Source organism: Penaeus chinensis, chromosome 6, assembly GCF_019202785.1.
Source record: "Penaeus chinensis breed Huanghai No. 1 chromosome 6, ASM1920278v2, whole genome shotgun sequence".
NCBI lineage: Eukaryota > Metazoa > Arthropoda > Malacostraca > Decapoda > Penaeidae > Penaeus > Penaeus chinensis.
The window spans coordinates 34,731,194-34,746,193 of NC_061824.1; the positions used below are offsets into that span (position 1 = coordinate 34,731,194).

Here is a 15,000-nt window from a genome sequence, read left to right on the forward strand (position 1 = left end):
TATATATATATATATATATATATATATATATATATATATGTGTGTGTGTGTGTGTGTGTGTATTGGCTATATTGATATTATGATGTCCCTTACCAGAACACCTTTCATTTATCGTGTTTTTATACATCTGCATATATCACGCCTGATCATCATTAACATCTTTATAGGTGGTTCTGTGTAATGCCTTTTTTAAACGACTGCTTCAACGTTTCCAGGGCGCTCATTGGCGAAGTTTGTCTCAACCGACAACGGCTTTCCAAGGGACATCAGTATAAATCAATTTTGCGTTTGGAAATGCTATTTCAACTCGGTTATACGAGTAAAGCACTCATAAAATCGTTCTGCTCTGTGGACGAAATGGGTTTAATGTGTACCTAACAAGATGGCGGACTTGCATAAAGTAACGACTTTTAGTGTTCAGTCTGGTGAAGAATCTTGTCAGGAGCGGGTATAACACTTAATCAATGTTTTCCCATGTGGTTACTTAAATAAAACAACCAGGATATAGTCCTTAAGTAAGAAATGTCCATCAGAATGTGGTTCGAATAGGCCGTTTCGAATCCTCTTAACACTAGTTCAAATCCTTAGTGACAAAATCATGACTCGGCTATTTATTCATCTCTCATCAGTCTTCCTACTTGTTTTATATTTCAAGATACAGAGGTTGGCTATCATTTCTGTTTTTCTTCTATTCATAACCACACACAAACCACAATAGAATCACTGACCAAGAAAAGTTTCCCCTGAAACCTGGAAACCATATTTTTTAAAGGTTATTAATCTAGCGTAATTTTTTTTTTTTTTTTTTTTTTTTTTTTTTTTTTTTTTTTTAATGAAGCTCTCGTTCTCCGCAGGTGCCGCCGAAGATGTTGTTAGCTCTAGCTGCCGCATGTGTCCTTCTTGGCACCGCAGCAGCCGAGGAGAGTCACCTGCGCTGCCGCCGTCAAAACCTTTGTGGGACGCCATTATATGAAAACCATCCATGCTGCTTGAAGCTCACCACGCCTCCCCCTCCTCCCATCTACCGCCCTCCCCCCCCACCTACCTACCCACCTGCACCTCCTCCCACTTACCCACCCCCACCTCCTCCCACTTACCCACCCCCACCTCCTCCCACTTACCCACCCCCACCTCCTCCCACTTACCCACCCCCACCTCCTCCCACTTACCCACCCCCACCTCCTCCCACTTACCCACCCCCACCTCCTCCCACTTACCTACCTCCACCTCCTCCCACTTACCCACCCCCTCCTCCACCAATTTATCCCCCTCCTCCACTTGTATGCCCACCCCCCACCCGTCCGCCAGTGTATCCACCAATTGAACCTCCTATTTGTGTTTTCCCCACCTATCCACCTCCACCTCCCCCTACTCGTCCACCTCCTCCTCCACCTCCCCCTACTCGTCCACCTCCTCCTCCGCCTACATACATTCCTCCACCTCCACCCACTCGTCCACCTCCTCCTCCACCTACGTACATTCCTCCACCTCCCCCTACTCGTCCACCTCCTCCTCCACCTACATACATTCCTCCACCTCCCCCTACTCGTCCACCTCCTCCTCCACCTACATACATTCCTCCACCTCCCCCTACTCGTCCACCTCCTCCTCCACCTCCACCCACTCTTCCACCTCCTCCTCCACCTACGTACATTCCTCCACCTCCCCCTACTCGTCCACCTCCTCCTCCACCTACGTACATTCCTCCACCTCCACCCACTCGTCCACCTCCTCCTCCACCTACGTACATTCCTCCACCTCCCCCTACTCGTCCACCTCCTCCTCCACCTACGTACATTCCACCACCTCCACCCACTCGCCCACCTCCTCCTCCACCTACATACATTCCTCCACCTCCCCCTACTCGTCCACCTCCTCCTCCACCTACGTACATTCCTCCACCTCCACCCACTCGCCCACCTCCTCCTCCACCTACGTACATTCCTCCACCTCCTCCCACTTACCCACCTCCACCTCCTCCCACTTATCCACCCCCTCCTCCACCAACTTATCCACCTCCTCCACTTGTATGCCCACCCCCCACCCGTCCGCCAGTGTATCCACCAATTGAACCTCCTATTTGTATTTTCCCCACCTATCCACCTCCACCTCCCCCTACTCGTCCACCTCCACCCACTCGTCCACCTCCTCCTCCACCTACATACATTCCACCACCTCCACCCACTCGTCCACCTCCTCCTCCACCAACGTACATTCCTCCACCTCCACCCACTCGTCCACCTCCTCCTCCACCTACATACATCCCTCCTCCTCCACCCACTCTTCCACCCCCACCTCCACCTACATACATCCCTCCACCGCCCCCAACTTACCCACCACCTCCTCCTCCAACATACCCACCACCTCCTCCTCCAACATACCCACCACCTCCTCCTCCAACTTACCCACCACCTCCTCCTCCAACATATCCACCACCTCCTCCTCCAACATACCCACCACCTCCTCCTCCAACTTACCCACCACCTCCTCCTCCAACTTACCCACCACCTCCTCCTCCAACATACCCACCACCTCCTCCTCCAACTTACCCACCACCTCCTCCTCCAACATACCCACCACCACCTCCTCCAACTTACCCACCTCCTCCTCCACCCACATGTCGACCTCCAACTGACCCAATCTGTATTCCTACTATGCCATCCGGGTAAGTCTATAGTGAAAGATCAAGGGGCTTATGATGTGGTTCCTTTTGTTCATTACAAGATCGAGGTCCTACTTCAGGAATTACAGCTTGAATATGAACTGTTTATCAGTATGTATGCATCTCTGTGTGTGTATGTGTGCGCGTGTGTATGTGTGTTTTTATTTTCTTAGTTTATTTCCTCCACGAAAAGCTAAATATATTGCATAGGTATATTTCCGTTCTGTCTATCCTTCTCTTTGAGTCTGGGAGAGAAAGTCGCGGCCCAGCTGTCAACATAAACACATAGGATTTTGCTTTTCCAACGCCCTTCAACTGCTGTACGCCATGTCTTTATATTGCCGTTACAGTTTTTCTTTATATTTCATGAAAAAGGGGTTAGGGTGTGGTGGGAGGATGCATGGAATATAATGTGCAATAACTGTCTGAATTCGGAGACAAGCGACAAGGAAATAGGATCTTATATCATCTTAAATTCTCTCATTGATGGTGGAATCCGTGGATATTCCATAGAAGAAAATAACAATAATATTATTGATAATAGTAATAATTATAAAAATAATAATAATAATAATAATAATAATAATAATAGTTATAATAATAGTAATAATAATGATAATAATGATAATGATAATAATAATAATAATAATAATAATGATAATAATGATAATGATCATAATAATAATAATGATAATAATAATAATAATAATAATAATAATAGAAATAATGATAGTAATAATAATAATGATGATAAGGATGATGATAATAATAGTAATAGTAATAATAATAATGATAAGGATGATGATAATAATAGTAATAGTAATAATAAAATGAAAGGCACTCCTCTTTCCCTCTTTCACCCTCCTCCTACCTGTCGCTTCCTCTCTTCCTGTTCCATTCCCTCTCCCTGTAACATTCCCTTCCCGGTTCTGCTACCCCATCTCACTCCCAAATATTCGGCGAATTGACTCCTTCTCTCCCACTTTAAGCCCTGCCTCTGCCCCCTCACACTCCCCTCCTCTTCCTCTTTACCTCCTCCACCTCCTTCGCTCCCTCATCCCCTTTCCTCCCTCCCTCTCTCATCCCATCTTTCTCTCTGAACATCTTCCTTCCCCTTTACCCATCCCCTTTTCCTCTTTAAATCCCCTCTATGTCTTCTTACCCATCTTCCCTTTTCTTTCCCCATTTCCCCTTCCCCCTTTACCGTTAATCTTATCCTCCCCTCGGGTAGTCGTGTACATAATTAATGTGCATAAACTGACGGTCTAACTACATGATAAAAATGATGATGATTATAATGATAATGGTGAAAATGATGAGGATAATGATGATGACGACGATAATAATAATAATGATGATGATGATAATAATAATAATGCTAATAATAATAATAATAATAATACAAAATAATAATGCTAATAATAATAATTATAATGATGATATTAATGGTAAATTTTAAATAATTGACTTCAAGTCCACAGTCAAACAGAGTATAAATTCTGGAGTAATTTAATATTAATATAAATTAAATGTAACAATTTTTCACAAACTAATCCTTTTCATCTGTCTTTACAGATTTCACTTATTGTTAATAGTATATGCTTACACACTTTTGGTCATTATAGCGGTTGCTGTGACTTCTGTCCTCCGCCTGTTGATATCTGTCCGCTCACGGGGCTACCAATCATGTCACGGCTTAGAAGACGAGCGCAGGTGAGGAGGCAGCGACTGCAGTTATTTTTTTCATGTTTCCATGTAGAGATCGGTAGTTGTCTGCTGTTTTGTTTTAGTTGTCTTATTTGTTTTATTTGTTTATTGAGACATTGTTTGTTCTCCTCTCATTTTCTCTCTCTTTCAGGTTTTATCTAACATATATCTCCTCACAGCTCCTTTATCTCTCCCTCTCCAGCGCCAGTGCTGGTTGGACGCCCACTGCGCCAGTGACTCCGTGTGCTGTGCCGACCAGTGCCACCATCACGTCAAAATCTGCAAGAGGAAGCCGAGGAGGGTGAACGCTGTGGCTAACCTTCCTTCTCAGGTCGTTATTTCAGTTATTATAGTGTTATCGTGTTATTTTATTACGGTATAGTGTGTGGTTTGGTGATGTTCCTTTCAGATTGGTCTCCCATTTTTTGTAACTGTGATTCTTTTGTCTTCGCCTTAAATGAAGATCTAGATAATACATGATATACTGATTCTATGATACTAAAACTCGACATGAACTTAGATTCGCCGGGAACATATGACGTTTTGAAACACCCTCCCTTCTAATTTGCCCTTCATTATCTTCCTCTACTAATTCCCCCTCAACCGTAATACACACACAAAAAGCCCACCTACCGAATGCACCCAAACTTGTCCTTGATTAACCAGGTGAATGTGACAGTCATCATGACCTCAGCCTCGGCCGACAGCCAGCAGTTCCTGTCCTCTTATCTCGTTCCTCTTGAGCTGTCGCTGCGGGACCACGTCAAGGTGGAGGTCGTGCCTTTCGGCATGGTGGAGGTGAGTGACTGACATTGGCTTATATATGTGTGTGTGTATATATATATATATAATGGTGTATATATGTATGTGTATTTATATATATAAATATGAATATATTTGTAAATATATATATATATATATATATATATATTTACATATATATATATAAATATATATATATTTATAAGTATATATACATAAACACACACACAATATATATACATATATACATATATATGTATATATATATATATCGTATAGATATCATATATATATTTTGTAATATAAAAATTATTATATATAAATCATACATATATGTATAATATATGTATGTATATATATGCCCTCGTTACACAACCAATGCTCCCCGCTCCTCCCTCCCAGAACGGCGGGTGCCAGCACGGGCCCGGCGACTGCCTTGGGAACCGCCTGATCTCGTGCGCCGTCCGCCACCTCCCCGTTGCCGACGGAGGCTTGGCATTCGCTACCTGCCTCATGGAGCACCAGAAGCACCTGCGGTCGAACGAACACTCGAGTATCTTGTCCGCGGGTTTGACGGTTAGTCTTCGGTCGTTATTTATGCGTGATTTGTTTCTGTGATGTATTGTGTGGTTGGTTTGTAATTTTGTGCTTGTTTGTTTTTTGTAGTTATATGTAAGATTTAGCTTTTGCGTTGTTAGTTTTTATTGTTTTTTGTTCGTGCAGATTTGTTATTGAATTAATTTTTATGATTGATTACTGATTAATTTCTTTCGATCGTCGGTTTTTGTGGTTATTTCCTGATATATTGTTTTGCGTTGTTAGTTTTTTATTGTTTTTTGTTCGTGCAGATTTGTTACTGAATTAATTTTTATGATTGATTACTGATTAATTTCTTTCGATCGTCGGTTTTTGTGGTTATTTCCTGATATATTGTTTTGCACTAACCCATTTTTATTTATTTTTTTATTATTATTATTCTTTTTTTACTGTATTCGTCTTATCGACACTGTTTATTTAGACTACTGATGTTTATATTGTTGTTTTGAAATTTGAATTGAATTTTGATATTGCAAACATGCTCATTACCCCACTATACTATCGTTGTTATCATCATCATCACTATGACCACCACCACCATCCCACTACCACCACCAAATTTTCAGTTTTACACCCCCCCCCCCCCTCTTCCTTTCCCAGTGTGCCAAAGGGTCGAGAAGAAACACCAAAGCATTCTACAAGTGCAGCGTAGGTCCTGAGGGTTACCAGCTGTTTGCGGCAGCTGGCCATATACAGTACCAGCTGGTATCCTACCTCTCTTACGTACCAACTGTGCTGATCGATGGGGTGAGTGTGATGGGGAGAGGGAGAGAAAGGGAGGGAGGGGGGGGGGGAAGGCAGATGGGAAGGAGAGAGAGAGTGGAAAGGGAAAAAGGAAGGAGGAAATAGAGAGTTTAAATTTTGAATAAATCGTATTCATGCAATTAAATACTTGATATTAACTAAAAACTCTTATTTGACACTTGCAATTTACTCGAAACACGTTAAAGCTTGAAGTTTACTTGAAACCCTTAAAGATTTAAAATGTACCTGAAATTCACGAGAAACTTTTAGATATTTCGACCTTTAAAACTTCACACTTGAAATTCTCTTAATTATTTGAAATTCAAACTGAATTTCACATAAAACTTTTAGTGCCTGACATTCTCAGAAATATCGTTCATTTATGAAATTCGGCTGGATTTAACTTTTCCACCTGAACACATCACGTCGAACTGACACCTGACACCCTCTTTTCTCTCACGCAGGAGGTGGTCGTGAAAAGCAACGAAGACATGGCGAAGCTCCCGTTAGTGCTGTGTAATAAACTCAACCACGTACCTCGTGTTCAGTCTTATTGCCAGAATTACATGAAAACGCAAGTCAAAAACTGAATGAAAACGGGAAAAAAATGAACGGGTTGTCTGAGTTGAAAGGATTTTGGGAAAATTGTGTTTTGTTTGCTTTCAGGAAATAAAGATTTTGTCATTGATTTTTTTTGTGTTTTCTTTTCCGTTTATTGAGTGACGTTGTTGGAAATCGAATGAATTGTTTGGATTTCAAACAAAGATCTTCGGGTGGTTGTTTCTTTGTTTAAAAACAAATAAATATTGTGCATTTGTTTCCATCCATCAGGGTTTCATTTTTTTTTTTTTTAAGAACTAGAGAATGACATTTAACCTATTGTTTTTACTTTCAATTTATCAAAGGGGTTTCGTCTGAAAAAAAAAAAAATAATAATAACTGGGGACCTGAATGGCTTTTAATTTTTTCTAGTATAGAAAGAAATACATTTCACCTTTTTCCGTCTTTTCTTTTCCATTCATCTGTTAGGTATCATTGAGAATATTGTTAACAAACACCTTCCTAATGCATCACTATTGTACTTTAGTGCTACATAACCTTAGATGTCTGGCACATTTATTTTGCTTTTAACCATTAACGTACATCATTGTAAAATATTTTAAATGCTCAGTATATAATTAGGAATGAATTACCTTTTCAGATTCTGACCAAACTGCATTTCTAATTTTTGAATAAAAACTTTATTGAAATTGAATATGAAAAGGCCTACAAAATTAAACATAATAAAAACTATTATATATAAGCGAGAGAGAGAGAGTATTTTAAGTATTTTCAAGCACCCCTAGTCTTTTTTTCCAGAATAACACAAAAGGTAAATACATGGACATTGTAACTTACTCGATAAAACGTTTTTTTTTTTTTCTCATGGATTTGAAGATGGGTCATGGCGTTAATCAAGCTACGTATGTTTTACATTACAGCCCTTTCAGATTTTTGTTTTGTTTTGTTTTTGTTTATTAAAGAGCTGCGGTTACATGTGATTTATCCTTCTGCCATATTCTTAGTTATTTCAACACACACGTGTATATATATGCACATATATACACACACACATATATATATATATATATATATATATATATATATATATATCATATATAATATATATGATATATATCATATATATATATGTGTGTGTGTGTGTAGATATACATATACACATACATGTATACATACATACATACATATATATAGACTGACAAATAACTGAAATGGATCTATTTTCATCCATTTCGGTTATTTGTCCGTCTGAGGATCTCCGGACGAGTTCGAAAGGTTACGCTCATTTTCATTTGATTGTCTGTGTTTCTTTTATCTTTGTACACACGTTACTGTCTTTGTATTTTGTGTTCATATATATATATATTTCTATATCCATTTTACAATATATTGTTTTAGATATATATATATATATATAAAAGAGAGAGAGGGAGAGAGAGAGAGAGAGAGAGAGAGAGAGAGAGAGAGAGAGAGAGAGAGAGAGAGAGAGAGAGAGAGAGAGAGAGAGAGAGAGAGAGAGCAGAGACAGGGAGTCAAACATTGATAAACAAACGGAAACATCAGAGATAATACTGAGAACACAAATAAATGAAAAATCCTTAAAAATGCAACCTCTTTCATTAAACAAACAAAAAATACAGAAGGTGTCTTTGGCGGGGCAAGCGCACCACGCCACAGCCTCCTCGATGGGACGCCGTGAACGGATCCTGAGGAAGGCGGCGTCGGGGGCCCGGTCGGGGGGTGGGGGCGAAGGGGCGCGACGACCTACTCCCTCGGCGGCCCCGGAGTTGCTCCCGAACTGCACGACCTGGCACTGCGGTGGTTACTGGCAATGGCGAGAAATGTAATTAAATTAACTGTAAACCATGAGAGTAATGGTAACAATTCTACGATCAAAAAGATGGTGGTGATGGTGATGGCGATAGGGATGATAACAATAATGATAATAATGATCATAGTAATAATGATAATGGTGATGATCTTAGTATTAATGATAATGGTGATGATCTTAGTAATAATGATAATAATGATTTAGCTAATAATAATAATAATGATTACGATAATAATAATAATAATAATAATAATAATAATGATAATAATGAAAATAATAATAATAATAATATCAAGGCTAATAGAAACAATGATACTATTAATGATAACAACAAAACACATACTGTATAACAACAGCAATAAAAATAACTAATCACAATGTTAACAGAAAAGTATATATTACACCTATCACTACTACTAATAAAATGCTTTATGGCAATAGTACCAATAATCATAATGATTAAAACAGTGATTGCGGATCATAACAATTATGGAAAGTGAATCATAGCAATGACAACAAATCTCACATACCTGGCCCTCGTCTGTGTCTCCACTTCCCTGATTTCTCACCAGGCGTTTCAATGGTGCCTGAGCTTCCATGCAAACGTAATCCTTTTCACACGAGTCAAAACAGCAACGTCGGTTACCTTCACAGTCTCTGTCTACCTTACACACAGGCTGCGAAAAGGGGTGGAGGCTAAATAAGAATATATATTACTTCTTGTTTCTGATACGTATAGATACGTATATATATGCTGGATACTATTACTGCTGATGATAATGATTATCTAATGATAGTAATTTCGCAATAACTATGATGTATACAATCTCTGGAAAGAAAGACTAGTAACTCACACAGAACTAGTAACTCACACAGAGTGGGCCTGTTGCGATTCGCTAAATATCTTTATAAAAAATAATAATTTTAATTATAATAATAGTCAAGTGGCGTTGAAAACAGCAAATAATAAATAATAAATATACGATGATAGTAATTACATGGGTTCCAAGTATACAAAATATTTTTAAACGCACGACTCGTAACACCCCACTATCTGGGTGAGTTGTCAACTTTTACTTTTCTGAGATTAAACGCAGTATGCGTGGTTGAATCAGATTAACTTGAGGAAGACATTTTATATTACAATAAATAGAATACAGTATTACAATATATCTGACTATATACTATTACAATCATGTTAAACCCCTAAAAGTTGTAATGTTTAATAAAAAACTGGATCATAATGATAACAATCACACACACACACACACACACACACACACACACACACACACACATACACACACACACACACACACACACACACACACACATCACCACCACACATAAAGACATACATTTAAGATAGAAATAGAGATAACAAGAGGGTGGTTAAACCTACAAGGGCGCTCCTGTACAAGACCATTACCTCACCTGCGTCTCTCGAGCTGAACGGCGTCTGTCCGCTGAGCAATCGCTGGTCTGGGCTGGGCATTGTCCCTTCTCTGGTAAGGAACCTAGATTTACTTCATCAGTACGTATAGTGTTATTTTGCACTTAAAAAGGAATATGAATTCAATTGTCAGACAATACGTTTATTAAATATTTTGTCAATTCAAACTGTCCTGTATAACATGAGCATCGATACATTAACTTTATTACACTCTATCTTATGCGTGTAGTGCATGAAAGTTAAGATATCGATGTGTGTGTATATATATGTATATCTATCTATCTATCTATCTAACTGTGTGTGTGTGTATCTGTGTCTTTATGTCACTGAATTTTGACCATATGTATATTCTCAACTAAATTCACCACGAAGAGTTTAAAAATCCAGAATAACATACAGGCCTATCTCGAATGTTAAGCCATGTAGAGCCTTAAGTCACTTGCAATCTTTGCTCATCAGTCTTACCTTCATTGCAGCAGTAGTAATTTTGATCAGCATCAGCACAGACTTTGTTACACCTGAAAGACAATAATGTTAGGCTCGTCTACTTCTACAACTTATATAATTCAGTTAGAAAGATAATCAAGACAGAATAAATATAACCTACTTACCCACGTTTTGTGTAGGCATTTGTAGGCGTCGGTAAAATTGGGTCTTTTGTAGCCCAGTCTGGGGTGTAAGCTGGTCTTGTGGGGCGTGGGGTCTTCGTATGCCAGATTGGGATATATGTTGGTCTCGTGGGGCGTGGGGTCTTTGTAGGCCAAACTGGGATATAGGTTGGTCTTGTGGGGCGTGGAGTCTTAGTAGGCCAGATTGGGATATAGGTTGGTCTTGTAGGTCTTGGGGTCTTTGTTGCCCACACTGGAGTCACATCTGGTACTGGAGGTGTGGGGTCGATAGGGGGTCTAGTGTTCCATGGCGGCGTAGGATCTACAGGAGGTCTTGTATTCCACGGAGGAGTGGGATCAACTGGGGGCCTCGTGTGCCATGGAGGTGTGGGGTCAACTGGGGGTCTGGTGTACCATGGGGGTGGTGTGGGGTCAACTGGGGGTCTAGTGTTCCATGGAGGCGTGGGGTCAACTGGGGGTCTGGTGTACCACGGGGGTGGTGTGGGGTCGATAGGAGGTCTAGTGTTCCATGGAGGTGTGGGGTCAACTGGGGGTCTGGTGTACCACGGGGGCGGTGTGGGGTCGATAGGGGGTCTAGTGTTCCATGGAGGTGTGGGGTCAACTGGGGGTCTGGTGTACCACGGGGGCGGTGTGGGGTCGATAGGGGGTCTAGTGTTCCATGGAGGTGTGGGGTCAACTGGGGGTCTGGTGTACCACGGGGGCGGTGTGGGGTCAACAGGGGGATAAGTGGGCCATGGAGGTGTAGGATCAACTGGGGGTCTTGTATTCCAAGGTGGTGGTGTTGGATCAACTGGGGGTCTCGTTGGCCACACAGGTGGAAAAGTGGGCCACACTGGGGGGGTGGGATCAACGGGTGGTCTGGTGGGCCACACAGGAGGGACAGTGGGCCACACAGGTGAAACAGTGGGCCAAATGGGCGCAGGAGTTGTCCAGCCCCAACATGGATCATAGCAGTTATACTGGTAACAGTATTGGTTATTGTAGCACGGGACACATGGGTCGCACATATTACACCAATTACTATAGTCATAGCAGTCGGAGTTTCTTTTGTCCCGACCTACATCTATCTCGGTAGCGTTTCCGACCACGCGAGGAGCCGGTGGTGGCGCAGCCCATGCTGCTGCCACGAGGAGGAGACAAGCCAGCTGTAGGGAAATGACAATACGTAAATATTGTTGGAAAGATATGTGTAATGCAGTGTAAGATTATCTCAAACCTTTTGTTTTTGATATGAAGAAATATATATATATTTATATATATATACATATACATATATACACATATACATACATGTGTGTGTGTGTGTATGCGTACGCGCGTGTGTGTGTATCTTGAAATACAAATCTTTTTGAAGCTTGCATTCGCATTTTAGATAGACCTAGAGATTTTCTTATTTGCTTTTGAAGAGATCCAACTTTGTTATAGCTAACACCAACACTAATTTTCTTAAATCAAAAGGGGTAACTGGAAAAGCATAAAAATATATATAAAAAAAAAAGATACTCTACATCCGAAAATGAAGCCCAATAATATTACTCCATTGAAAAAAAAAAAAAAAAAAAAAAATATATATATATATATATATGTGTGTGTGTGTGTGTGTGTGTGTGTGTGTGTGTGTGTGTGTGTGTGTGTGTGTGTGTGTGTGTGTATCTATGTATATATGTATATATATATATTTTTTTTAACAGTCATTAATTCCACTGCAGGACATAGGCCTCTCTCAATTCACTATTGAGAGGTTATATATACATATATATATATATATTGTAATGATTTCATGCACATATAAACAGCCTTGTAAAATGAAATTATAATGATTATAGCAAAGAACAGAAAGTAGAACCACTGTACCTAGCATTCAAAGAAGGTATCAGTATCATAACTTGCATCAACTTAATGTTATAGAAGATCATGATCAGTCTAGACATGCCTATGCCTCTTTGATTAACCATTTATTTAAGTTTATTACATCTGCAAGCCTTTGTCATATACAAATCTACATATTATCCACCAAAACGGTAAGTCAGTAGCGATAACATTTAAGTTAGAGGTTCTACGTCTTTCTCTAGAAATTAGTTGTTCGATTATTTGTTGTTTTCCTATAATCATATGGTGTAACTGAAATAGAGATTATTAATTTTCAAAAATATGGCGGAAGTGATAATCCTCGTTGGGATTTCAACATTTACATCACCAATGTAGACCACTCTGTATAGAAAGGCCATTGCAGTTAATCTTTTTTCAATATACTTTTTTCAGTTCTGGCGGCAATCTATAGAGAGTTAGAGTGAACGGGAATGTGTCATAACCCTTAGATATTCTAGGAAAAAGGAGGTACTTTATCCTATTTCTATTTTTCTCTTGCCTTCTACATTTCCCCTGTCCACTCTGCCACCCCCTCTCGCTCCCAAATCTTCCCTATATTCACTCCTACCCTCCCACTTCCTTCCCCCTCCTCCTTGAACTCCTTCACTCCCCTTCCCCATCTCCCTTTTCTCTTTTAACCTCCGTCCCCTTCTTTGCATGAGCTGACGGTCTTACTGCTTCAATGTAGTGTACTTGCATCGAATGATGATAACATAAATGTTAACTATAATGATGATAGTGATAGTACTAATGACAGTGAAAATGACAATAATAATGATGATATGCGAATAATAATAATAATAACAACGATAATGATAATAATATTATAATAACATCCTCATAGATATATAATATAATGCGCTCACTTATTACTCCATTTGTCATTAAAATTAAGCGACATTAAGTCCGCAGTCACTTGGAATATAATTTTTTGGGACTAATTTATATTAAAACACATATTACTAAATAATTTTGACAATTTAAAATAATTATATGTTATCAAGTGTGACTGGAACTTGTAAGACCGAAGACAATTTTGAAAATTTTGGCAAATTTAAAATCCCAGAAAGGTTTCTCCACTGGTCAATGACAGCGTATATTTGTGCAGAAATCACTGTATCTGCGAATATTTTCGCCTGCAAATTATTTATCAAGGTCTTTATAGATCACACTGATACATCAAAATAATTAAATATTTGCTTAGGTTTGACACAAGTGTTGTAACTAACATCCAAGCGTTGGTGGTCAGTGGCCAGGTATTATTAGGTTTTGCATCCTCTTTTCTACCTTTAGGGAAATGCTATAGAAGGAAAGTGTCTAAGAATGTCACGTTCTATCATAAGGTCAGATCCATTTTTGGTGTTAGTCGTAATTTCCATAAATAGCGAAAAAATTATGCTTTCCCACCCCAAGAGCTGACCCCCCCCCCCCCCACACACACACACCCAAGTCAAGAACCACTGAACTAGAACATTAATGTAAATGTATTGAGTTTACCCTTGAGTTCGTTCTGATAAGCCCGTTACGTTTTCTGTCTTTCCGTAAAGGGCAGAGAGAGAGGGAGAGAAAAAAAAATCTTTGAATTAATGATAGTGACGGTTCATTAGTATACATCTGTCTTATTATAATTCCTGTCTTGGTTAAAGTTATAGTTGGATTCAAAATTGGCCGTATTTTGGTACATATAGGTAGATAATATTCTTTATCTAAATTTACTGATATAATGATAACAATCTGTTAACGTCAACTTGATTGTAATGATGGTAATGATGATGATAATAATAATGGTAATAATAATAATGATACTACTACTACTAATAATGGTAATTTCGATAATGATAACGATAATAATAGTAATAGCAATAACTATGATAATGATTATGATGATAAAAGTAATGATTACAATGATAATAAAAAGAAAATAATTGTAATGACATTGTTAATGACACTGGCAATGACAACGACAATATTAAGAATGATAGTAATAATATTAAATTATTCATGACAGTGATAATGACAAACCTGTAATCGTGGGTCTTAGAGACGGAGACTGAGGCCTAATGTAAGGCATCACCCCTGCCTTGAACCTAATCCCTCGCCGAAGTAATTTTGCATGTTGTTTTTTTTTCCCTTTCCTTTTCCTTCTTTTATCCATCCCCTTTTTCTGTCCACTTGTCCTAATCGT

General features: G+C 39.3%; 1 protein-coding gene and 2 long non-coding RNA genes across 4 annotated transcripts in view; 2 read left to right on the forward strand and 1 right to left on the reverse strand.

Annotated features, from left to right (window-relative positions):
- Nucleotides 1-2,538: 2,538 nt before the first annotated feature.
- LOC125026164 lies at nt 2,539-4,606 on the forward strand. Its single transcript, XR_007114928.1, has 3 exons — nt 2,539-2,665; nt 4,288-4,375; nt 4,572-4,606. It is a non-coding gene; the product is annotated as an uncharacterized LOC125026164 (long non-coding RNA).
- Nucleotides 4,607-6,420: 1,814 nt separating this feature from the next.
- LOC125026165 lies at nt 6,421-7,160 on the forward strand. Its single transcript, XR_007114929.1, has 2 exons — nt 6,421-6,475; nt 6,937-7,160. It is a non-coding gene; the product is annotated as an uncharacterized LOC125026165 (long non-coding RNA).
- Nucleotides 7,161-8,631: 1,471 nt separating this feature from the next.
- Nucleotides 8,632-15,000, reverse strand: part of LOC125026512 (extensin-like) — a 7,044-nt gene continuing 675 nt past the window's right edge. Inside the window, exons 2-6 of one of the 2 annotated variants that reach the window (XM_047615000.1) lie at nt 10,929-12,091; nt 10,783-10,835; nt 10,299-10,369; nt 9,395-9,541; nt 8,632-8,858 (exon numbers count right to left, since the gene is read on the reverse strand). In XM_047615000.1, the coding sequence (XP_047470956.1) occupies nt 8,856-8,858; nt 9,395-9,541; nt 10,299-10,369; nt 10,783-10,835; nt 10,929-12,091 (1,437 nt within the window). In that variant the 3' untranslated portion in view covers nt 8,632-8,855. Of the gene's footprint in view, nt 8,859-9,394; nt 9,542-10,298; nt 10,382-10,782; nt 10,836-10,928; nt 12,092-15,000 lie in introns of both variants that reach the window. The other variant, XM_047614999.1, reaches the window with a different exon arrangement.